The sequence below is a fragment of the Patella vulgata genome, chromosome 7 (genome assembly GCF_932274485.2).
Source record: "Patella vulgata chromosome 7, xgPatVulg1.2, whole genome shotgun sequence".
Taxonomy (NCBI): domain Eukaryota; kingdom Metazoa; phylum Mollusca; class Gastropoda; family Patellidae; genus Patella; species Patella vulgata.
In genome coordinates, this window is record NC_065885.2 from 559,781 (window position 1) to 585,995 (window position 26,215).

The following is a 26,215-nucleotide window of genomic DNA, read 5'->3' on the forward strand; positions in this document are numbered from 1 at the left end:
GTTGAAAATATAACATGCATCGTCACTGGATGAAATGTGAGACTTGTGTACATTCTTAGTGCTAATTACCTACTCAGGGTCGTAACTAGCTCAGAGCAACGAGGGGGGCGGGAAGTGTTCTCAGGGGTGCTGTAAAATTGACGGACAATGTATATCTATTGTTTGTATGGTCTACAATTTTTTCACAGGGGGGGTGGGGAGGGGGCTTCCTAGTTACGGGCCTGTACCAACTTGTCTTACGTATTGCTGTTAAAATGGCATGACAAAATCAGAAACGTAATGGAAGAAACTTTACAAATCAACGTTGTTAAAGTAAATAAAACTAGTTAATGCTGTGTATTCGAAACGTTTATTGTGGTCGCAAATCGCCGCGTAATATATTTTCAACAAATCACCAACTTCCAGCAGTCAGGGAGAATTAAAGATGTGCTTTTTGACTTCCTGTCACCTGCTGTCTGGAACTGTCTGGACAAATCCATTGCGTCAATAATGACAATTTCCCGCCGGCACTGCTTTTTTTGTGTGCTTTTATTAAATGCTACTATTAAAAGTCCATTGATACTAAAAGCGGCGATAGGTCCGGATATTCTCAAATGAAATTTGCTAATCAAAATCCTTAGCGCCAACTGTTGTCCAAAATTCACTCTGGAAGCAATTTCCGCGGTTTTTCCGACCGAACAACAATTCGGCCACGTCCTCGTTCATCGTCAGTATAAACGACTCCATTCAAATAGTAGTTAATCAAATGCGATCGCCGCATTCGCATCCACGTTTGTGTTAGCGTTCAGCATGAACGGCCCTTTAGAATGTTTAGGGTTATGGATGCATTATAATTACCACTTGGACACGTTAACGTAACTGTATCGCGTTAATTAGGCCAACAAATGACACTTTCGACGCCTGCGATCCTTAGTTTGAACCTGAAACTCTCGATCAAGGTAACTAGTCACGGAGCCCCCTGTTGGTCTCGTTTGCGATTCGTATTTTTAATCCATTGATTGTGACACCTGACCAATTTTTTAAAAGAAGTTTATTTTAATCCTCAATAATAATAAACAAAAAATTCTATTTACTTGCGCTGAATAGAATGAAAATGTGATCGATCTTTTCTGAAATGCAATCCTTGACCTTCACCCCCGACTTCTGACCCCCTTCACCCACGCGCCATCTTATTTCTACACAATGATATCATATAAGATTATTTTCTCACGCCTTGGGCGCGAACTGCCACCTGCACTTAAAATATGTCAAATATTCAACCAGGAAATAGCGATTAGAAAAGTGACAATTGTATCTATCTCTAATGTTATAAAATGAAAAGGGGTTGGATTGCTGAATGGTTAGCGTGTGCGCGCTGTATCTTGAGGTCTGTCATTGAGTCAACTGGCTTGGTTTCGATTCCCAGATTGTACGTGACAAGGAGTAGGGTCGCCTGTCCAACCTCGTGGGTTTTCTCCGGGTCCTCCGGTTTCCTCCAACTGCTAAAGACCCCTACGCGCAAGCAAAGTATTGAAATAAAATTAAACCATGTTAGTCCCGAAATGGCCTAGTTTGTGTCGAGTGGACATTACACCCTATTTCTCTTTCTCTCTCTAGGAAATGAAATGAAATGCGGTATACTACCTTACTTTTTTGCACTCTCCTGGCTAATGAATACAATTTTGACTGGGAAGCGGAGCTACGGCTTATTTTTATATCTTTTACTTACTATAATTTCATAAACACAAAGGCTAAGAATTCTTTTGAAAGAGATATGAACGTCTGAAATAAATAAGAGGCGATGTCAAGTGTAGTAGAAACAATAACTTCCATGCACTCTCTGTCCAATTCCAACTGCTAATGGTTCTTTGATATACACACCGGTGTAAACACGCGTGGTCCCCGGGTTTTCGTACCATTTAAATGACAAGACAACATCTGTCTTGTAAGTCCGACAGGAATTACCCCTGAGAAATAGAAACAGGGAATTAAAGTCAGGAATTTCTTGTCGAGAGTCCAGTATCGCGACTCACTGTCGTCGGAGAAGATGACAATTATGATGATTATGGATCTATCGTAGCCATGTGAACTTAACATTTACATGAAGACCTGCATTCATACAAAACTACCGCGGTTTCACCCTAAACCAAAAATCCTGATTTTGCGTTCCCTCGTCAAAAGTATTTACCATCAACAATTTTGCGGTCACATTATAAAAGTATTAACTGTCCCTCAATGTTTGCTCAAGGTCGTCACGTAACGATAAGTACGCGAATAAATACGACACTAAATTAACTGTCGTAATGTAATGCATTTATTAATTTTATTGATTTTAATACGAAGAAAATCAAATTTCACTGAGACTAAAATGAATATAGGATTTCTATTTCTATGCATTTTATTTTAAACATATTTCAATACCATTTATACCATTTAATAATCTATTTAACCAGGTCTTAAGCACGAATTTGGAATTGTCTATGCAACCTGTGCTATATTTTTTACATGTCATTTCTAGTTATTCTTAATAAGATAGGTCAAATTGTACCCCCCTGTCTGACTCCCTCAACGCAACGATAAAGTTTGTTCAAACAAATAACTATTAGCCAAGATTATTTGATATATCAGTTTTGGCGTCATTCAGCAAATTTAATGTTTTTAAATGTGAATGCTTGTAATGTAATATATTTGAAGTAATCACGGTATATGACTGTAGGTTAAATGCTATAGGGTACATCATGATAGAATCGACCTGTCTAACTTAAGTGTCTCTCATAAAAGGATAATTCATTATTAAATATTAACTTTTAATTCGCGTTCGAGTGTTTATTTAATAGTTAGCACGTTTTGAAATTTTGCCCCCCCCCCTCTCCATCTCCTCAAGACGAGAGTGTTTGACGCTCATTTTTAGTTCAGTAATACAAAGCCAAGTAGGTAATGCCCTTTTCTGCTGTTGATTTATTTCTTCCTTTCGCTTGATATTTTAAAATTTCCGAGTCATTTGCGTCAGGGCAACACCCATATTTTCAATATGTACCTTTTTATATTTGTTATATCCGATTTACAATTTTCAGGGATAGCACATGCGGTTGTGTCAAGGAAAGTTGAAAGTTGTTGATGGTGCAATAAAAACATGTTTAATCCCAACACAGAACATGGTATCCTTTCTTCTACTGCTAAAGACCCCTACGCGCATGCGAATTATTGAAATAAAATTGAACCATGTGTTAGTCCCGAAATGACCTAGTTTGTGTCAAGTGGACATTAAACCCCATTTCTCTCTCTTGTCCAACATTGTGAGTTTTCTTCCGGTCCTCCGGTTTCTTCCCAATTGTACCATATGTTAGTTCCGAAATGACCTAGTTTGTGTCGTGTGGGCGATTGTATTTAGAAAGCTTATCTCGTGTCTCGTGGTGTACTAATTACTTAGAGGAGAATTTTAACAACCGAAATCCGCTGAAACTTAGAGAGCTTTTGAAAGTACAATAATATAACCGTATGATTATGTTTACACTCTACCCTAAAGAACAAGTTATCTAAAATTCCCTGTAAAGTTAAAAGTACTGTAAGATACTGTGTAAGAGTACAAAACAATTGAGAATATAAGTACAAGTAATAAATCATCCTCTGCCATATACTGCACAGTAAATAAATCTAATATTCCATCTTGTGCACCAGAGTTCAAACACACACTGTTCCGTACAATCTAATATTCCCTCTTGTGCACAAGTAGTTTTAAATACACGGTTCAGTACAAGTGATCTAACACACGCTGGTCAGTTCAATCTAACACACTGGTCAATATAATCTAACATACACGGTTCAAGATGGGGTTAAACGTCCACTCGACACAAACTAGGTCATTTCGGGACTAACACATGGTTCAACTTTATTTCAATAATTGGCTTGCGCGTAGGGGTCTTTAGCAATGGGAGGAAACCAGAGGACCCGGAGAAAACCCACGAGATTGGACAGGCTACCCTAACCCTTGTCACGTACAACGGGGGATTCGAAAACACGCCAGTTGACTCATAGAAAGACCTTAGGATACAGCGCGCACGTGTTAACCACCCATCTTACCATACATTGTTTCACAAAGTAATCTAAAATACAGAGTTCAATGCAAGTAGTTTTAAGTACGCTATTTAATTTAAGCAATCTAACTTAACTGTTCAGTAAGTGTAATCTAACATACACTGTGCAACATACGTAATCTAACATACACTGTGCAGCACAAGTACTCTTAACATATATGGCGCAGTGCAAGTAATCAGTCATACACTGTACAGTACAAGTAATCCTATTTCGTTTCGGTTTATTTTTATAGTTCAAAAATTCTTTTTACTTGTCTTTACTACACTAGGATCTGGAAGAGGTGTTATGGTACCCGCATTCTGGCTGATGTGAGGGATTAGCCTATGAAACGGTATGTTGCAACGAGTTCTTGGCGTGCGATGCACGGAACTGTGGGTATCCTAGAAACACCAACTCTGATTGATTAATCAAATGTCTGACGTCATAGGTCAAAAGCCGCTCTTATGGTACCTGACGCGACCTTCCACTACAACTGCTCAGATCTTCATGTAGTAGAGGACATCGAAAGTATTAAAAAAAAACCGAAACGAAGTATATAATCCTTGAGTGGCATTTAACGATTGAGCACATTAAAAAACAAAACACAATTTATATGAAATACAATCACTGGTTTATACACATATAGCACGACGTTTCGACAAGTATTTTAATCAGATTTACATAGAATTGAAAAGCTGTTAAATTCCGTGGATTAATAAAATGATTTTACAGGGTAATATTGTTCAAGGGTAATATTGTTGAAGAGACAAGTTTTTACAAGTTGTGTTATATGAATTAAAAGTGTTTTATAAGTGAGTGTTGTATTATCTATAGTATGAACATATCATGGGAAAGGTAAACAGTGGATTTCTGGTCAACTTATAACATTAATGTTGAGCTTGTAAACGACAATCTTATATTTACATAACTGTAATATATTCTCACCTGTATTATCTCACCTGTATTACAATTCACTTACAATGTACATAACTCTGGACATCTTTCTTTCATTCAGAAATTTTCACAGAATGAAATACGTTTATGATATCGATAGAAGGTTTCGGGGTAAACTGCCTCTAGACCTGGAGTCGGAGGCAATAAATGGGTAAAAATAGCTAAAATATGATGCGACGTACTGAGAACTCGAGTTGTTTTCTTAAAGACCTAACAGTATAAAGGTTAAGACCATACAGAATCAAAGATACGTTTGGTCCAAATGTATATTTCTTTGAATATTGAGATGTTATATGAACTACGTGGATTGTTGTATATCTAGTACCACATTCAGTAAATATGCATTTTTCAGTCGCAAAGATGAAATAAAAAAATACATGTCAGTAATGCATGTTTAATCTAAAACTCTATGCATGCCCAGTACCGCCATAATTAAATCTCTAAAAATATCAGTCAAAATATTGTTCAATTCATTCAATATTTACGACGATATGGTGAATTACAGACGATATGATCAACCCAGCGCCCCCTATTGTGTAAATATTTCGGTTGTCCTCTTATTAATCCCAGTGAATCGAGCTTAACTATTATTGTAAAGACGCGTCGTTTGCATTTTCCGCTAAAATAATAAATATCTTATGGCTTTATCCACGCTAATATGTATTCAGATTGATTACTCAACATTTAGTACATAAGACATAACCAAAACACCAACGGGGACGGGGTGGGGGAGGGTTAATTGGGTGGCCGAATGGTTAGCGCGTGCACGTTGAGTCAACTGGCGTCGTTTCGATTCCCCGGCTGTACATGACAAGGAGTAGGGTCGCCTGTCCAGCTTCGTGGGTTTTCCCCGGGTCCTCCGGTTTCCTCCCACTGCTAAAGACTCATACGCGGAAATGAATTATTGAAATAAAGTTGAACCCTGGGTTAGTCCCGAAATGACCTAGTTTGTGTCGAGTGGACGTTTAACCCCATTTCTCCCCCTTTCTCCTCTTAGAATATCAACGCTAGATGACCCCCGTCTTCCATGCAATCAGATTGAAAACAGGCATATCAATTCGGTTCGCTCACAGCAAAATGGTGGTAGCAGCATGGGCCGACTAAATTTAAATTCAACATATCTTTATGAATACTGAACGGAATTTGTAGGCTATAGTGCCGCTGCCCGGGGAAAAATTTGCCTCGTAGCACACCGTATGGCGCCTGTCCGTTTTCATTAACCTCGTCGCAGCAAAATAGTAGGACGTTAAAGCGAGAAATTCTAAGAAAGTCAAAACGTAATTATCTCAATAGGTTGTCAACTCACAATTATACGATCATAGGTGTCATTCTCACACTTAAAACTCATTTACACAGGAAAAAATAACACAATTACCTCCCTTGTTTTCTATTCTCCACCATGGAGTAGCTTTTTCAAACGTTTGAAAATGAAGAGGAAAATGATATTTTTGCCAATTTCTCAGCTGGTAATAGTGAATTATAGGATTAATAGGATAATTCTTTAACAAGGTAGGACTGTTTATGGATGCCATCGATTTTCAGGCTTAATTTAAATACCTTTTAAAAATATAACTTAAAAATTTGCAATTTCCGCTTTAAACCCCATTTCATTTCATTTATGAACGGAATTGAACCATTTTTGAATCGATATTCCTATTAGAGATTCACCTTTGTCAATATTGTAGTCAACAAGGGACCCCTTCATCTTTTTCAATATTGTAGTCAACAAGGGACTCCAATTGCCCTAAAATGGCCTATTGCGACTTTAATTAATTGTTAAATTTGAGTACATGTTTGCGTGAATTAAGCTGTAAAACACTAGTCATTTCCTGACAAATAACGATTAGTGATTTTAATTCGCAAAACTGATAAATTGTACTGTACTTATTTAACCATCTAATTCGAATATAATTATATATATATAGGGTTTACAACTGGTCACGTGACGATAACTTCAAACACAGATGTGCATTACAAATATATAATTATTATATATACATACATGCGAGATCTACTGAGTATCATGCAGTATCAATATGTATTCAAACTGTATCAATATAATCAAGTATTATTCGTACTAGATCTGTAGAAATCGGGAGGCTTTGATCATTGTCCACATACACGGAAATCATAACATATCTGTTCGTTTGTGAAGACGATTTTCACAGTTTACTCAGTCGAACAAAAGGAATATAAGTTTTGTTTTGATTCAAAATAAATAGATCTCCATAGATTCTTCAACCATTTTCTTCCAATATAATAAGTTTGAGACGGGTAATATCGGAACTAACATCGAATTGTATATATTCTTTATCAAAAAAAAAGCTCCGTTGGGTTCATTAATTTTATTGAGTGTACTAAGCGTCGGATTTAACCGACTTTGAAAAGTCAGTGAATACACGCAGTGATAATATTGGAGATGGGGTGTGTGATATTTCTAGAATACAGACTTAACGTCATATCGTTCTGCACCGAATATACTTGATACAACTTGGGAAGTCCACATAGCTATTAAATTGAAATTATATTGTTCTATAATTACAAAAGTACAACTTTAATTCACCGAGAACAAATTCTAAACATGTAATATGATTTTTGTTCAAATTTATTTTAAGGATTAAAGTCCATGTTTCCGTGAATGTCGGCCCAGATCTATAGGCATACAAGGAAACACCTACCTAATAGTTAATACACCGTTACAGAAATATATATCACATGAAGGTATGATATTTGTTTTCACCAGGAACAATCAAATTATAGACTAAAATGAAATAAATTGGGGCATTCCCTGTTACGTCACTGCTTATGCATTGTGCTGCAAATATATTTCCTTTAGATTTTGATAATGTTTCCAGTCGATGGTTAAGGAAATTTCTTAAATGACAACTTCCTTATAATTGAGGAAAAGATTAAAGTGAATATTTGAATTAAGGCTTGTTATGTGTATCCAGATAGATCTTGTTTATAACAGATGAAGCCCTATCAGATATTAATAGTACAGTCGACGGTTTTAAAGTCGTGACAAGTCGTGACGAAAGGAAAGGGCCGACTGTACGTCTTAAGTTATATAGCATACTCGGGACGTGTCGATTCCCCTGCTGTACGTGACAAGGAGTAGGGTCCCCTGTTCAACTTCGTGGGTTTTCTCCGGGTCCTCCGGTTTCCTCCCCCTGCTAAAGACCCCTACGCTAAAATTGAACCATATGTTTGTCCTGGTTTGTGCCGAGTGGACGTTAAACCCCATTTCTCTCGCCCTCTCTCTCTCTCTCTCTCTCTCTCTTTCATAAAAAGGTGATTTCCGCGCTCCTGTTACACATGTATATCAAACAATATGTTATGACTATCATAGTGTCCCCAGTATATCTATATTTATATCCATTTCCCTCGTAGTTCACAGGCTGGCGTATGACCAGTCGGGGCAGAAAAGTGTGACATCAAACCCCATTTCATTTCATTTATTTATATCCACTTTTCATCAAGATTCCAATTAGTTTGAAGTTTGGGATATCCCCCACGACACTTCCGAAACCGGCAAACTTTGTTCAGAACTATTTAATTTATTTTAAATCAATACGACAGTTTCCTTCAAATTCCCCTGGTGTTACATTCACAAACGACGATCACAGCGATGTCATTTGGTTTATGGAATGCCCCAGGGTCTTTCCAACACATGATAATTACGCTCTGTTATTTTTTTATCATGTCGGAATATGCGATTGTCGCGAGTGAGGCAGCGTATGCCTACCTTTTCATTGTGAGCTAAACGCATGGGTTGTCCCACTTTCCAATATTAGATTTTTCTAGAGTCGACGAGCTCTCGTTGGTCGCTCTTTCTGCCGGACTTTGTATTTAAATACTGGTTGGGCTCCCTTGATTTCTATTCTATATTTTATTTAACAAAAATTGCATTTTTTATTTGCAATCACGTGACAATCCTTGACGAAGTTTGCATTTGAAAGAATGAACAAATAAATTGTCAAACATGAAAACCGAAATACATTTTCAACATGAATACAATAATAAACATAAGTAGTCAATTGATATATTCCAAAGCTGGCTTTGAAGCATGTATCTTAAAAGAATTGAATTTGAATCTATGTGAATGTATTATGAAAATCATACTATTCAAGTTCAAACCAATTTATTTAAATGAATAATAAAGAATAATTATTTACGAGCAGCTTAACAATTCAACATTTATCATCGTGAGTATGTAGTGCATTACATAGAAAAGTTTAATCGGTAGTAAATTGCACCCGAGACTATAATTAATCGAGGAGATATAAAGCTTTTACTGGTTTCGGTGCAATTCAATTTATTATAAATATGACATCAAATATTCTGACAAACAGTACATTTATATAATAACATAGAGACCATACGACTACAACAAATAATATACTGCATTCTAACAAACAATACATTTATATAATTACATAGAGAACATACGACTACAACAAATAAAATACTGCATTCTTTTGAAAACTAAATTTAAATAATTGACGGGCTTAGATAATTGCTATGGTGGAGTGAAACAGGGTTCAAGGTTGCGGTATCGCTTTATTTTGAGACTAACATCCTGGTACCTTTTATTCCTAACTTATATGCCCAATACAAACGACAAACTTGTGCCAAATATTCCCTTTTATTATTATTTGAATTAACTAGAAATCATATAATTAGAAAGAATATACAATTATTAAAATGTTGCAGTCGTATGAGTAATGTTCTATGAAATGAAATGAAATGAATGAAATGGGGGTTTAACATACCACTGTTGACCTGACTAGGCTAATAAAGACGGGCATATGCAATATAATGTACCATAAGGGAACTTTTGCCATGCCAGCCGCGATACAACCCACTCTTACACCGAATTTCACCTGTCCAAGGATCTTTTACGTGCACACCAATGAACACACCTGAGCGACTATACGTTGTCCCTTGAGTAAGGTTATATATTTTTATATTCTAGATATAGCATTATGATAAAGAAATAAAAGTAATGTATTATATTTTAGTTTTCATGATATTTGTTTTTGGGGGGTTTTTGGGATGTTTTTTTTGTTATTTGATTTTCATGATTAAGGGTTGGAAAGTCTAACATGCACATTGTAGATCATTACGTATTTTATCCATGCAAAAGTTACTGACAAAGAGCAAGGGCATCTTTCATACCTCGTGTTCAAGTACCCTAATTTACCCTACCCTTGAAGTACATCACAATAATATAACTCACGCCACTCATTACTACATGTCGATAATTTCAACAAGGGTTTAATAAAACTATTGTTCTGTCGATTGTTGTAAAAAAAAGTAGGCCGCTCAACACCCATTTCATTGTTTGGTCGATTGCAAATAAATATAAAAAAAATAAAATACAATTTCAGTTATTTCATTCGTCATTTCAAGTTCTTCTGACACTTAAATAAATACGTACATACCATTTAAATTGAACATTTTACTTGAGGCTTATTCCCCACGACCGATCAAATAGAAACATTTATATATTTAATTATATATAATTCTGTTTGATTTTATTTTCTTGAGAAAAAATTATCAATGGAAACTTTTGAAACGTCAAGAGTCCTGTGTTTTCATTTCATAAAAATACAATATATACAACACGTGGTTACTTAGAGCGTGGGAATATTAGCTCCCATTGACATTTGTGGTTCAAGAAAATTAATTATAGCTTGCAGTGATAATCAATTGAAGACGATTCTATATGTTTTGTAATTGACGCCCACAGCATTATATGAGATAAATTATATTTTTGACATCTACAAATCTGGGTTGCTTACTAAAGTTCGTAGATGGCTAGCTTTATACACTGAAATCGGTTTATTAAAGTAAAGATTTTTAAAGGGCATTGATATTTGATTCAAATTATATTTGGTGTTTATTTATGTTTGTATGGTGCATTACAATAATTATTACATATTTTATTTACTTTAGCAGTTTTACATCATTTACAGAAAATAATTTGTATGGTGCACTACAATAATTATTACCTGTTTTATTTACATTAGCAGTTTTACATCACATACAGAAAATAATTTGTATGGTGCACTACGATAATTATTACATGTTCGTGTTTTATTTACATTAACAGTTTTACATCACATACAGAAAATAATTTGTATGGTGCACTACAATAATTATTACCTGTTTTATTTACATTAGCAGTTTTACATCATACACAGAAATAAATCAAATAAAATGCGATTTTAACATCTTACCTTTCTTTATCAACTGGGTAATGTAGACGGTAGATGTGGCGATTTTTACCCTGACAAACGGCGATGTAGCCTATTCTTACATCGAGTTCCAGCTGACAAGGTATCTTTAACGTATACAACATATATAGAAAAGTTTCTTTTACTGGGAGGGGGTATGACCAAACAATTTTTGAAATTCCAAACACAATATTGAGACCCCCCCCCCTCCATCCTAGTGTACACGAACTATATTGAGAGCGCCCCCCTCTCCTAGTGTACATGAACAATACAATAAAATGTAATATATCACATACACGTCTTTACTTGCAATTCATCAAACTGTCATAATCACACTAAATTTAATATTACGTAATAAATAATCAAACTAATCCCTGAAATATTTATTATTCAAAAAAATATATCTATGTGCAATAGTTAGACCAAAATAACGCCTCCAGAACACATGGGATATAGTATGTTACCCAATCTCATTCTCATATCCTCAATAAGTTATGTATTTTAAAAAATCTGCCCCAAAGACAGAATTGTTGTCAGTTGTGTTTTGGTACTTGTACACTAAATACTACCTGAACTATAAAATATATTTTAAAAAGTCAATTAAAACTCAAATCCACAGATGACCACAAAGAATAGTTTGAAAAGTAAAAATGAACAGGTGTCTAAAAGATCTACGATAATGTAATTATTCTTCGTCTTTATGATTTATTCTAGAAAGGTGCGTAAACCATAAATACCATGATCTATTCTAGAAATAAATACCAGGTGCCAACCTGAAATGAACTCAGGGCGACGTGTTTGCTATGGAAACGAATTTAGCACCGTGTATTTCGAATATATTCTTCTGATCAAATGATACACAGCAAGAGTAAGAATCTCCAGGTGAAGTGTATATCATGAAACCGAGAAATCTAACCACTGAACAAGTGATGTATTAAAGGAATGATATAACAGTCTTTGTATCAGGACATAATCATCCTTCAATGTAATGGATGAAACTAGATAACAATATAAGATAAGATAACTTGTAAATATTTATATTGTCATCAGATTTTTATTTCATGATATTTTATATTTATAAATATATTGTAATGATAATTCACACGTGTTGTTTAGATTGGGTGGTCGACATGCTGTTATTAGAAACACGTGTAACAAAAATTCAACCTTTTGTTCAACTGTTTTTAAAATTTACAATAGCCTTTCTCAGATACGGATGATGAAATTCCTGAATTTGCATTTCAAATATCCAAACCACTTTCACAAAATACAACTTTAAACATGTAGTGAAATCCGAAGTGCATGGATATCCGTCCAGTAAACGCATTCACCAGTCGCTAAGTGATGTTTTAATCGCAATTACGTTATTTTTAGATTTACAATATATTGGGAGTTTTCGCATAAAAATACGATAGATTTTGCAACAAATTGAATATATACAGTTAGTCCAGAAATAAACACAAAATAAATTCACTTGCTTAACAACTCTTACTATTTTCCTTCAAATCACATCGTTTGATATTTCCTCTCAGTGTAAATTCAATTCAAATAGTTGAGAATGAATTTACACATATTTGTTATTAACTGTTATCGTTCTGACCTGCACTAAGGTTTTAAGAGGATAAGGCTTATAAATAGGCTGAATTTATTGCATGTTGGCTTAATGAAGCATGCATAGAAAATAAAAGGAATATTTTTATATATATGCGTAAAACCCGTATTTAGAAAAAAACATAAAAGGAATTATTTTTTTTTATTTTAGTTGGTGATATTAAATGGGTAAAAACTAGAAGTATTAAATGATAGGGTCGGTTGTCGAAAATTAATAAATAACCTCATAAATGTATATTAGTAACAAAATAGGGTTTAATAGATAAAATAAATTTGTATAAATAATCAAATACTTTTGATAGATAAAATAAACAGAATAGATAAAATATGTACCCAGTTAAATAATGTTTAAGTACAGATCTATATTAAACCGATCATAAATAAAACTTAAGACGGCAGATAATTTGGTTTGCTTACTTTTCTCACGTACTGGCTGTGTTACACACCCACAAATTATCGCGTGACAAAGAGAATGTCGAATCGTGTCGGAGCGCGTTCCGTTCTTTAGAATGTATTAGCACGTGTAGTAACGTCAGATTAAGGCCTACTTATAAAGCGCGGTTAGCCAGGTGCACGCGGTGTGATATATAGGTACATCGTATATCTCCAAACTTAATCTACATAACTTTTATCGACAAATAGAACATGTTTAAACACGTTTTACAGTAATATGTATTTAGTTTATATGTAGGTAGACTGGTTTTAGTCAACATAATAAACTTTATGACATCAATCAGAGTTCAAATATCAGATCTTCCAACCATAAAATTAGTTTTGTCTATTATATCATAACGTCAGCGAGCAGAATGACGTCATCAAACCGCTTTGTTTGAATTTAACAAAAAAAAAAAAAAAACTGAAAAAAACAAAAACAAACTCCAAGATATATAGGAAAATAAGTGCCACAAAGTTGCATATTATGACCGACATAAGTCATATGATTTCTATATATTAAAAACCAATGTTACTTTTCCCATTTTGGTAAACATATCTTTGACAACATTAATATATTTTAAATATATTTTATTTACCTAATTATTTCTCAAGTAAGATACGTGTTGAATTAAACAGACACTGGCATGAGTGATATATTGTTCTTATAAAAACACATAGTCAATTAACTCTTTACAACCAAATATCAACTGGCCCCTGGGTTATAGAACCTTATTAAACTAGCCACTGGCTATTGCGCCAGATATAATTTAGACGAAGCATTACAGTCTAAACAATGGAGGGATTAAGTATTGGTCATTAACCAAACTCTCTATAAAACGAACTATTGTTTTAGATTTCAACTCAGAAGCAATATTTTATAGTTTAATTGTCAATGTGTCATAATTGTCTATTATATATTTTGTAGAATTGTATTTAAAACATAGAGTGAGCTATGGTTTAGAACAGATCGGATCTTTCTCTTTCTTGTAAATATTTGTTGATTTATCTATGTTTAATAAATCACATAGATGTTACTTTGACTTAGTCTTAATTTTATAAGACCAGAAACAACGTGGTCACAATATATTGGAAATAGTTTTATATCGGTACAAAATTACAATATATATGTTGGGATTAGTTATAGTTATATTAAAATTAACTACATTATTATATTAGGTATTATCGCAAATAGGGTATTCTACAGCTGTCCACTAATTCGGGATATTCAGGGGCGGATCCAGGATTTTCAGAGTAAATTACGATTTCCAACCTAAACTGACTGATAATTCTTTTCCCGCTAGAATATATGAGGTAAAAAATTATTCCTAACCGCAAAAAACAGGGCGGGGGAGGGGTGCGCCGGGTGCACCCAAACCCCCACCCCTGGATCCGCGTCTGATATTGTCAGTCTGATTAATACTAGTGGAGTTCCGGAGCAATGACATGGAGTCTTAATACTGGACCTGTAGATATTTTTCCTATAATTACTCAAGATTTGATCTGTGTCCAGTTTTAATACCAAACCCGTACTTGTCTATATGATTTTTTTTATAAGAATACGAAGCGTTCTTTTCTAATATACACGATAAGATATGACGACTTGGAGCAACACCGACTGATTTTGGTGATCATAAGATCAAATAAGGTGACAGGTATTGTGATTTACACTAACTTTGATTATATCACAGATTAATTCAAATATCACACCAATCCGATATCTTGAAGTTAACATTTTAACAAGGTATATTTCATCAGATTCCTCAGTTAATTCACAGTATGTACTCGATGATCTAAAACCTAGGATTTTTTCTGGTATTTAATTGGTTATTTTTCTCGTGCACGGCTTTAATTAAAGTTAAGCATACAGGCAATAAATCGCCGTAAGACATGCACTAATATAAACATCTATGTATTTTGTACCCCTCTTATTTTGTCTGTCTTGTATTGTATTTTAGAGAAATATTTTAGTCAGGGTAACTGAGTACATAAGTCATGATTATTTACAAAATGATTGTTATTTATTTAAGTTATGCGATGTGGTTTAACGTCTGTTTTATCGGCGAAATGAAATAAAATGAGATTTTACGTTCCACTCTTCTGCACCAACTGGGCAAACGAAGACGGTATGCAGTGTGCTACTAGAGTAATTTACTTCAATAGAGATGAGTATGTTTAGGGTGATTTGTAGCAGGCCAGTTAAGTAAAAAGGTGTGTTCTAAATGAAATGGGATTTAGCGTAAGACTTTTCTGCCCCAACAAAGCTAATGAAAATGGGTGGTACATGTAGTCTGATATTATCCTCTTTTTTTTAAATCGCATACTGCATTTGATATACGATTAATCCTACTCCAGGAGTAATTAACACAAGACAATTTTATAGGAAACAATCACTGATTTTATTCTAAAAGCACGACGTTTCAACAAATATCCTCTTATCGTTATCAGCTTATCGTTATTAAGCACAATGACATTTAGTGATGGTAGTAGTACATTAGTTCTTTAACGTAGTTGTTGTTGTTGTTGTTTATTACAAATTTAATCTCCAATACATGGTAATATGATATTAGGGACAGGTTGATTTAATCAAGTTATTTACATACATAAAGACGTAATATAAAAAGGAAAATGGGAAAAAACAAGTTCTTGTATATCAAAAAGTCACTTTAAAACACGGTATTAAAGTCGCTTAAAAAGCTTAATTTTTCCAACTACATTCTGAATTGGCTAAATATCTTATACAACAATATAATAAGCACAGTTCTTGTAAATAGTCCCGATTAATCGCTCGATACGTCCCTATTAGACTTCCTAAATAGACACCATTCCAGAATTAAATTTACCATTGAGACCGAGGAAGGCGAAACTCTACAATTTTTAGATGTTCAAGTTGTGAAAGTACACAATCAAATGAAAGACAGATATCGAAAACCAACCCACACAGACCAATATATTAATCGCAACGCCAGTCATCCCCTCTATATCAAAAGAGCACGTAGAGTCATAAACATTTGTGAACCAAGAATTGGAATATCTATGCCACGTGTTTTGTAACTTGAATTATTACCCTCCACCACCAGCTAATTAGTAGATCAATGAAACAACTAAAACACGAAAACAGACCATCCCTTCAGGTATTATAAACATGTCTTTATTATTAAAACATATCCACATTGCTGTTACTATTATTTATTTATTTTCCGGCGTGGTTTCCCTTGTAAGTGATGTAGGACGGAGAGCCTGGCAAGGGGCAAAGTATAGTCGTTCGGATGGGACGAAAAACCGAGGTCCCGTATACACATTGGTGTACACGTAAAAGAACCCTTGACAGTTGGAATTCGATATAAGAGTAGGCCATAGCGCCGCTGTCCGGACAAAGCTTCCCTTCATGGCACACTGTATGGCATATGCCAGTCTTCATTAGCCCAATAGGAGCAGAACAGTAGGACGTTAAACTCTAATATCCTAATATCCAATATTTAACACACAATGAAAATTTTGAAATCAGTACACGATTCGTGTATTCTATGTTAATTTGCCGCCATTTGTAAAGAACAAAGCAAAACATATACTACAAGACAATGCACAAGTAATTAGTTATGTCAGATTCACAAAAAGCAAAATAATAATAATAAAAAAAACGTGTAGAATGGTCTGATCAGGTGTAAATGGTCTTCGTTCAATTTGGACAGTTCATGTAATTAAACGAACATAATCGATTAAAAATTACAGTGCTCTTTTTAAACATTGAATGTAAATCACTTTATATAATTCAAATTACATTAAAGGTACATTCCCGAGTACAAACAGGTTGATTTGATGATATATTTGGCCTAAAAACATATTCACACTAATTCATTTATCATAAATTTGTTTAAAATCCTTCTCAAAACATTCTAATTGTCAAGGCATACCCTTGCTATAAAAAATCGATCAAAAGAGGTCATGTTTGTGTCACGTCACTTACGGGTTCGAAGTCGGAGGAGAATTCATTGCATACACAAAACGATGTTGTCTTCAATCGTTGACTTTTTATTACAAATATCGAATCCTAATTAAATCTCGGATTATCCACTGCCCGCGTCTTTTCCGTGATTTTTATCTTAGAAAGTGTTGTACGTCTAACTCTTCATAAAGTTTATCAACATGTACATAAAGTTTTCAATCTCCGCTTGCAACCTTTGACGTCACGCGTGCAGATATTCCTAATCGTCGGGCTGTCGATTAGGGGAACCCTTACATTTTTGTCCTGCATACGCTCCATGAGTGTTTTTCAGTGAATCTAGTATTTTTCTAGTAAGATTGGGTATCTCTAATTTCCATATATACCAAAATTGCCATTCTCTTATTGGAAATAACCACCCGATAAATACTTTTCTGGGAACCCATCTTTAATATGTGGCTATTTTAAGGTTCCAAAGAATACAGCCCTTTAATTTCTATAAATGGGCTTCATCATGCATATCTTATATTGACCTCAAGTTTACAATTTGATTTAAATACAGATCTATATTTCGTTTCGTTTTTTTATACTTTCGATGGCCTACACTATATGAAGATCTGGCAAGTTATAGCGATAGGTCACGTCAGGGGTAAAAAGACCGACTTATGACCCTATGTTGTCAGAGATTTGATTAACCAATCAGCATTGATGTTACTAGTGGATTACCCACAGTTCCGTGAAAAACACGCCTAAAGCTCGCCGTAACAGACCGTTTCATTGGCTTATCCCTGACACCATTCAGAACACGAGTTAAATAACAACTCTTCCAGATCCAAGTGTAGTAAAGACAAGTAAAACGAAATTTTTAAGTATAAAAACGAAACGAAATAGGATCTGTGTTTTGACCAGTTTGTCAAGTTTACTAAATATCTTGTTTACGATATCACCCTTGGTGGAAGTGCACGTAAGACTCCAGGAACGATGCAATTGTGCTTAATAAGGATACTTGTCGAAACGTCGTGCTATTAAAATAAAAATAGTGATTGTTACCCATAAAAAGTGTGTTCTGTTTAAAGTAACTAAGTCTTTATCTCAAAATCATCCACAATCTTCAACATTGAAAACAAAAATTATTCGTCAGTTTAAATCAACGTTGATGTTCCGATCTTACCGGGAAAAGATGATCTTCTGATATCCAATATTTAAGACAAAATAAATATTTTACCATTGGTACACGAATCGTGTACCATAATGCGTTTCAGTGCCATTTGTAACAAAGGACTCGAAGAACAAGGCTAGACATATTCCACAAGTCATGTTAAACGGTGACGCCGTATTCTTATCTGGAGAGCATACGGAAACGATTGAATGTAAATCCGTTTATATGCATTCCTATTACATTATTATATGCGTGCAACCCTTTTGTGTCAATTTCTAGATCCCAAATATTAGCGATGATCTCCTTTAATGTATTGCCAAATCGCTAAATGCCACTTAAAGATTACACTGTAATTAGCGACCGCACAAAATAATCGCGCGACCGTTTGAAGTCAAACTTAACTCTCTATTCAGTGCTCATTTTCAATACACGACCACAGTAAGAAGATCCCACAACTAAAACATTTTGTAACTCTTTCTGATTCTTTTTAGGTTTATCATTTCTAGAATTAAAAAAAAAAATCAGACTGCTAACAATTCAAAGGTTTATGTAATCTCAAATTTGATCGAATGTTAATTAGGGTTAAAGGGGGTCAACAATGCAATTGATTCGTTTCATGGTCTGTTGGTTTTAGTAAAAGACTGATAAAATTCATAGCGTATGAAGTTGTTTTTTAAGTTTTGAGAGTAAACTATGCTTTATAATCGTTAAGTCAGTAGATATTTTGTAGATAAACTAAGAACAATGTTGACATAAGAAATGTTGTAAGTAATCGAAGACGCAACAGGTTAATAAAAACTAGCTTTTCAGCTTCTATCCTACAAAGGTAGAAATGTTAAAATGTGGCGTGTATTGTGTTTTGATGGCCATTTTTGTGGTTCACAGCGTAAAATAATAATATAACTTACACTAAATCAACATGGATAAATCTAGTGGCGACCACGTCTGTCGTTATGGTGGGCGATCGTTGGATAGATCTTTCAGATGCGCTGGCTGTCAAAAGTCGATTCTTGTGCTACACTATTACAAAGTGGATCATATCTAAATAATATAGTTGTTAAATAGACTTATCTTAGTACCACGGTGGAACATAGCTAAATAGACTTATCTTAGTACCACGGTGGAACATAGCTAAATAGACTTATCTTAGTACCACGGTGGAACATAGCTAAATAGACTTATCTTAGTACCACGTGGGCCATACCTAAATATACTTACTTTAGTAACACGGTGGGTAATAGCTAAATAGACTTATCTTAGTACCACGGTGGAACATAGCTAAATAGACTTATCTTAGTACCACGTGGGCCATACCTAAATATACTTACTTTAGTAACACGGTGGGTAATAGCTAAATAGACTTATCTTAGTACCACGTGGGCCATACCTAAATATACTTACTTTAGTAACACGGTGGGCCATAGCTAAATAGACTTATCTTAGTACCACGTGGGACCAGAACTAAATATACTTACTTTAGTACAACTGTGGGCCATATAGACTTACTTTGGTACACCAGATGATATTAGATGTTCTAGGCCATGGGCAGTAATATTCTATGCGCAGTGCGAAGATGTTAAACTCAACACGTGTCGGCGATTTTGTGAATCACGACTTAGCCATTAAATCGTGTCTCTAAATTAGTATGCTTGCTGAACGAAATATTAACTAAAATTTATAGGCACATGGTATAGATGATGCCACAGAATCTGTCCCTCAGGGTAAATGTTTCAATGTAATCCAGTATAAGAACTTATCTTAGTACCACGTGGGACCAGAACTAAATATACTTACTTTAGTACAACTGTGGGCCATATAGACTTACTTTGGTACACCAGATGATATTAGATGTTCTAGGCCATGGGCAGTAATATGCTATGCGCAGTGCGAAGATGTTAAACTCAACACGTGTCGGCGATTTTGTGAATCACGACTTAGCCATTAAATCGTGTCTCTAAATTAGTATGCTTGCTGAACGAAATATTAACTAAAATTCATAGGCACATGGTATAGATGATGCCACAGAATCTGTCCCTCAGGGTAAATGTTTCAATGTAATCCAGTATAAAAACTGGAATGTCTATAATTGGTCATCATTAATCAAGTATTGTTTTACATGTATATATTGTCACATCACATTAAGTACTTCATCATTGCTTGATATAGATGAAATGAAATGGGGTTTAACGTCCTACTACTGTTCGCCTCCGACTGGGACAATAAAGAAATGATATGAAATGGGGTTAAACGACTGGCCTAATAAAGACAGGAGAAGCATGAATAGAATTACTTGTCTGCGATATCACTTCGGTTGAAGCGGACGTTAAATAAAGCTATTTCACACATGTATAGAATTGTGACCTATTATCTTAAGGGTATGATTTTCATAAAATATAAACATCAATATATCGTTATAATTGTATTTTATTATATTATAAATTTTAAATAGTAATAATGAATAACAAACAGTGAAAAAATAGGAAGAAATATGTATATATATATATATAAAATAAGATTTATTTATTTATAGCACTTTCAAATTTAAGTCCCTGTTTATTTTGTATCACATATTTACACACAATAGTAATATAACCAAAAACATTGCAAGATTCAAAATCGACAAGATAAGAACTTATGTTTTACTTTCTTAAATGAGCAGCTTGTCAGCTTAAAAATAGGGTAAAAAATAATAGTTTAGTTACGGGATGGTCATTGAATTATAGGTTTACATTAGTTTTCTACTGTGTCCACGTAGGTATTTGATAAAGAATAGTCTGAAATATTTTCTATACCAGCCAGTTGTGCGGACATACTTTTAGAATTCTAGCAACTGATTTTGTGCTATTTATCATTGGATATTTTGTAAAACTAATAAAAAAAACTGACCAGTTCGTTTAAAATTTAATAATATTAATTCATTGTAATCCACTATTATTCATAAAAAAGAAAATAGATTGATTTCTGAAAAAAAACCAATACCGCTAATAAAAGAAAAGAAGTGGTCAAAATATTTATCATTTGAAATGAAACGATAATTCGAATTATATTTCAATATAGACCTACAATATTCGAATAGTAAAACCAGCTGTCAATTGGCTATATTCAATATACTGATTATGTTTGTTCGTTGGTTGAAAATAACAATGTACAAAAAGTACATTTATAATAATTTTAAAACAGATAATCTTCAATATTTGTTCCTTTCATAAGCAGGTAAAAAAATATCAATTATTGAACAATATATTCTAATTTCCGCACGACGCAATACTCATAATATAAATACTGTTGATATTCATGGCAATCCATGCTTGCTCATTCTTGAGCATCGAATGTTAACAGTCTTAAGATAGAACGTACACACTTGCTCATTCTGCAATATCTAATATTGACAATCTTAAGATAGACCGTTTATTCTCGCTCATTTTGATAATCTCAAGATAGACAATGGAAGCGTGCTCATTCTGGAACATATAAATAATGTTGACAGTCTTAAGGTAGACAATGGAAGCGTGCTCATTCTGGAACATATAAATAATGTTGACAGTCTTAAGGTAGACAATGGAAGCGTGCTCATTCTTGAACATATTATGCCGACAGTTTATGTTTAGTCCTTCGCGAACATCTAGCGTCACGGTATGAAAACAAATTTTGCATGAAAACTGAAGGAGTGATTAATATTGTTAATTTTCAAAATCACATTATGGCGAAAATAAGGAATGTTTGTTTATATCATTATATATGTTATTTTCGTTTAGAAATATGGAAGACGTTATCGATACACGAAAACAAAAGTTCCATGGAATGTTATAAATAAAATATTAAGCAAAACCTAGAACGGTTTATACTGTTTATTGATACGAACATAAAGTTGTCGGTAGCAATTGTTGTTCATTTGTTACAAATAACAAACACTACACAATCCTGTAATTGGCTTGTAGGTATTAGTCTTTTAACCATTCACATTATACAATCGCGTTTAACGTCAGCTTCCACAATATGTGATGTCGCAGATAAGAATTAGAAGAAGGATATGTTCCACCTCTGATGAAGCGTTGCTTTTGAAACGATTTTAAGCAACACTGTAAACAAAAATCCTAAAGATCTTATCCCCATATATAGCATTCTCCCAGCTTCCTATATCGGGCATAATTTGTTTTATCTGTTCTTTGTTATGAAGTTATCCACTATTGTCTGCTACACGGATTTATAGTAACTCCAAATAAATATCCAACAAAATTCCTTTCAACTGAACAGTCAATTTCATACTTAATAAATATAATCCGAACCCAGTCTGTTTGTCTCACCAGGGTCGCCACATATTCTCATCACAAGGTAGTTCCCTATCTTGGCGGACATGTCCGTCGTTTTCGTCCCGATCATGACGTAATGAGAACAGTGGTCTTGGTTCCAAAGGAATTAAAGGTGCTGGCCGAGTATGTGAAGCCTGTGGTGCTGCTGGGTGGTGGGGTGAGAAGAGAGATATGTTTGGATGATACGGTGTAACTGACTGGGTTGTTATTCCTAATCCGGAAGAAACAGTTGCGAACTGGTGTTCCGATGATACTGTGGCTGATGGCACATGCTGAGATGGTCGCGGGGAAATAACATGTTGGGGTGTTGGAACAATAGGTAAGGATGATATCACGTTGGGAACAGACACTGGTGCAGTATAAACAGTCTGTGCTAGTGGTGAACAACTAGTAGCTGACGCAGAAGGATAAACAGGGATAATATAGCTAGGTGCCTGGCTATTTAAAACATTACCAGGCATAACGAATGCTATTTCTCCTGATTGAAGTTTTGTAGGAATCACTTGCACAGCACTGACGATGTTTGTCATTTGAACAGCTTGTCCTTGTCCTGGAGCTGGGGGAGCTGGAGGAGTAGGAAGTCCGGGAAGCGAAGGAATAGTCTGCAAAACCTGAGAATGTGGCGGAAGCTGTTCTTGTTGAATCGGGTTGTAAACCATTGATGGCGATGGTGATATTTGAGCTGGCATCTGTAGTTGTGGTGATGAACCACAAGTCTGAGATGGTGGAGTGGGTGTGGTAGAGGATACAGGTGTGGAAGGGGGAGACGGGTTGAATATTCCACTAGAAACACAACTTGCTAAATGATCTAAAATCTTGGATCGTAGATTCACATCGTTTATTTCCATCTGGGATAAATAGCGAGTCACTTCCTGGGCACATTCATCAAATCCAAGGCGATAATTATTCAAAACATTCGAATCAGTTTTAGGTGACCCTGAAACAGAAAACAACGTTCATGTAAATATCGTTTAATACAACAGTATGGTTTGTATGGCAAAGTACGTTTAAACTGCGTCGTGCATGACATCCGTCAGAAGCATTGGCTACAAAAGTAAGTGTACTGAATAAATTTCGCATATTTAATTATTTAGAGGAAAGGAATGATGAATGTGGCCACATTTAATTTAAACTAGAATTGTTAGTACAATTAGGTTTGTTCACATATCTATATTCAAAAAAAGATTCAATGTATAAATTTCCAAGAACACGTGATAAAGAAAAGAAAGTTTAAAGTCATTCAGACTTAATGTTAGGATATTTAAAAAACAAATTCTAATTCACTTTTATATATTAAACAATATAAACGGGGGATTTTAAACGCACAGAGAAATCTAATTGTAAATAACCATTAAGGAATGGGTGTGGTACAATAGATCTCTTAAGGCTTTCAATAAATACTTAGAAATAAAAAGTAAAAGGTTCCCATTTTATTTTATAAGCAATAAACTATTTTACGACCAACAGAAATATTCGACAAGTGAAGACTTGAATTATATGTTTACGACTCAATGATTGTTGCGCGTGTAGATATTGATGTATTGAGCAAGTCACGTGTAAGGCAAACTTTCCGCTTACGTATTTACTAGCCAATCAAAATAAGCATTACTTCAAAGAATGGGGGTTCCTTCTTTTTTTGGGAACAGGACGTGTGACACCAGTTAAGCGTACATTAAATCCAATCGGGAAAGGAAAAAATGTCGTGAAATCTAATAATGAAATAAATCTACCTGTAAATTGCTGTCTTTGAAGTTGCCGCAGGTGTTTAACCGTCATCTCTAAAATATCTGCCTTCTCCATTTTACTATGTCTTGATCCCTGTTAAAATATGACAGATCATCAGATAAAAGTAATTAATTAGTCGAGATTTGACACATTTTTTTTAATATTTTATCTTTTTTTATTTCCTGCGGTAAATGAGACCGTGGGAAAAGTGAACAAGATAAGTTTATCAAAGGCTACATGACTAACATATTTCGTTTTCCCTGTTCAACTTACTTCCTACAGCATGATCTGTAAAACACCATAGACCCGTTTAAATGACCTTTACATAGTCCACTCATCGAATATCACTGAATCACTTCCTTATTGGACATAGTTTCCTTCCACTGCTAAAGACCCCTACGCGCAAGCGAATTATTGAAATAAAATTAAACCATATGTTTGTCCCGAAATGACCTAGTTTGTGTCGAGTGGACGTTAAACCCCATTTCTCTCTCTCTCTTATTGGACATAAGGTTGTGGTGATCGCTAAATAGACAACGTTTCGTTACAGATTATATCATTTCTTTGTCTGTGTCGAGGTTGTCATAATCCTGATTGTTGTACCGTCTTCGTTATTGGTCATTTATAAAATCCCCGTTTCTCATTCCAGACAATATCCCGATACTGTTATTAATCTTTTACACGGGTAAAGTTAAGTCAGGGTCAAGGATAATCAAGGTTAATTACTGCTTATTACCCCAGATTGAATCAATAAACCGATTATAATCCAGGTAAAATCTCTGCTTACCTCTTTCTTGATCACTTCAAGTAACAGGGATTTCAACTCTGACAAACTGGCGTTTATCCTCGCCCTTCGTCGTTTTTCCATAATGGGCTTCGAGCTCTAAAAATTTAAAACAATTGTTTTATTAAAGTTATCAAGAATTCGAATAAATTTCTAAAACAAGTTTTGAAATTATTATTCTTCTATAGATAAAAATAACAAAATGTCTCTAGAAATCTTTTAAACAATAAAATTGGCATTACGAATATTCATTAAAGTTTTATTATATTTAATCATCACTTACCTTTCGCCCTTCGCTGGTTGAGGTAGTAGCTTTATCGGAATGCATGTTCCTGTCTGGAGGAATGGCCATTAGCCTGATCGTGTGCTTTGGAACGGGTGTGTGTGTATGTATGTGCGCTGTCACGCGAATTTAGTTCTTAAAATACCTCTACATAAGAGCGCCGAGATTGTCGCATGACGCATGCGACTCGAGCGTCAATCAAAAGAGCCAGCGCCCGCCCCAGTTCGCGTGTAGGCCTCAAGCGATAAGCTGATAGGCGTGTAGCGAATTTTACGTTAGACATTTCATGCCAGAGCTTGTCAACACAACTATCTCGTCGATTTATATGTAAATAAGAGCCACGCGTCTCATGGATTGTAGTCTGTGGGAAAACCACGCCCACTATGTACCTGAGCCTATCCTTGCTGTCCTCGTATTACCTGTATATACCTGTAGATAGGAGTCGTGATGCGGCGCATAGATACTAATAACACAAAACATCGTTTGGCTCGGGGCAAAGAGGAGCGTGGGAACCCTTCAACGTCGATATGTGATATATAGGCTGCCCTTACTTGATATAAAAATACCTGGCGACCTGACTCGACTCAAATCATCGTATCTTATCTACCGTGTTTACACCCTATACTCATGTAATGTAAAATCCTTCTATCTCGGGGTATATCTAGATATGATCAATGTTAAAATGTCTGAGGTCGAGTTGACGGCACACCTGGACAGATTTA

At 34.8% G+C, this 26,215-nt stretch overlaps 1 protein-coding gene across 1 annotated transcript; it reads right to left on the reverse strand.

Moving 5' to 3' along the window:
* Positions 1–20,875: 20,875 nt before the first annotated feature.
* LOC126827877 (transcription factor HES-1) lies at positions 20,876–25,771 on the reverse strand. The gene is made up of 4 exons (XM_050557443.2): positions 25,494–25,771; positions 25,214–25,309; positions 24,432–24,519; positions 20,876–23,638 (listed from the first exon to the last, which is right to left on the reverse strand). Exons 1-4 carry the CDS (start codon positions 25,560–25,562, stop codon positions 22,692–22,694), a joined length of 1,200 nt encoding a protein of 399 aa, XP_050413400.1. The 5' UTR covers positions 25,563–25,771; the 3' UTR covers positions 20,876–22,691.
* Positions 25,772–26,215: the final 444 nt, after the last annotated feature.

Excerpts from the sequence above, each read along its gene's own strand:
- LOC126827877 (XM_050557443.2), bottom strand. The coding sequence starts at position 25,562 with ATGGCCATTCCTCCAGACAGGAACATGCATTCCGATAAAGCTACTACC. Across the intron at positions 24,520-25,213 it reads TTGAAGTGATCAAGAAAGAG|GGATCAAGACATAGTAAAAT; the intron begins GTAAGCAGAGAT and ends ATATTTTAACAG. Across the intron at positions 23,639-24,431 it reads TCAAAGACAGCAATTTACAG|GGTCACCTAAAACTGATTCG; the intron begins GTAGATTTATTT and ends TTTCTGTTTCAG.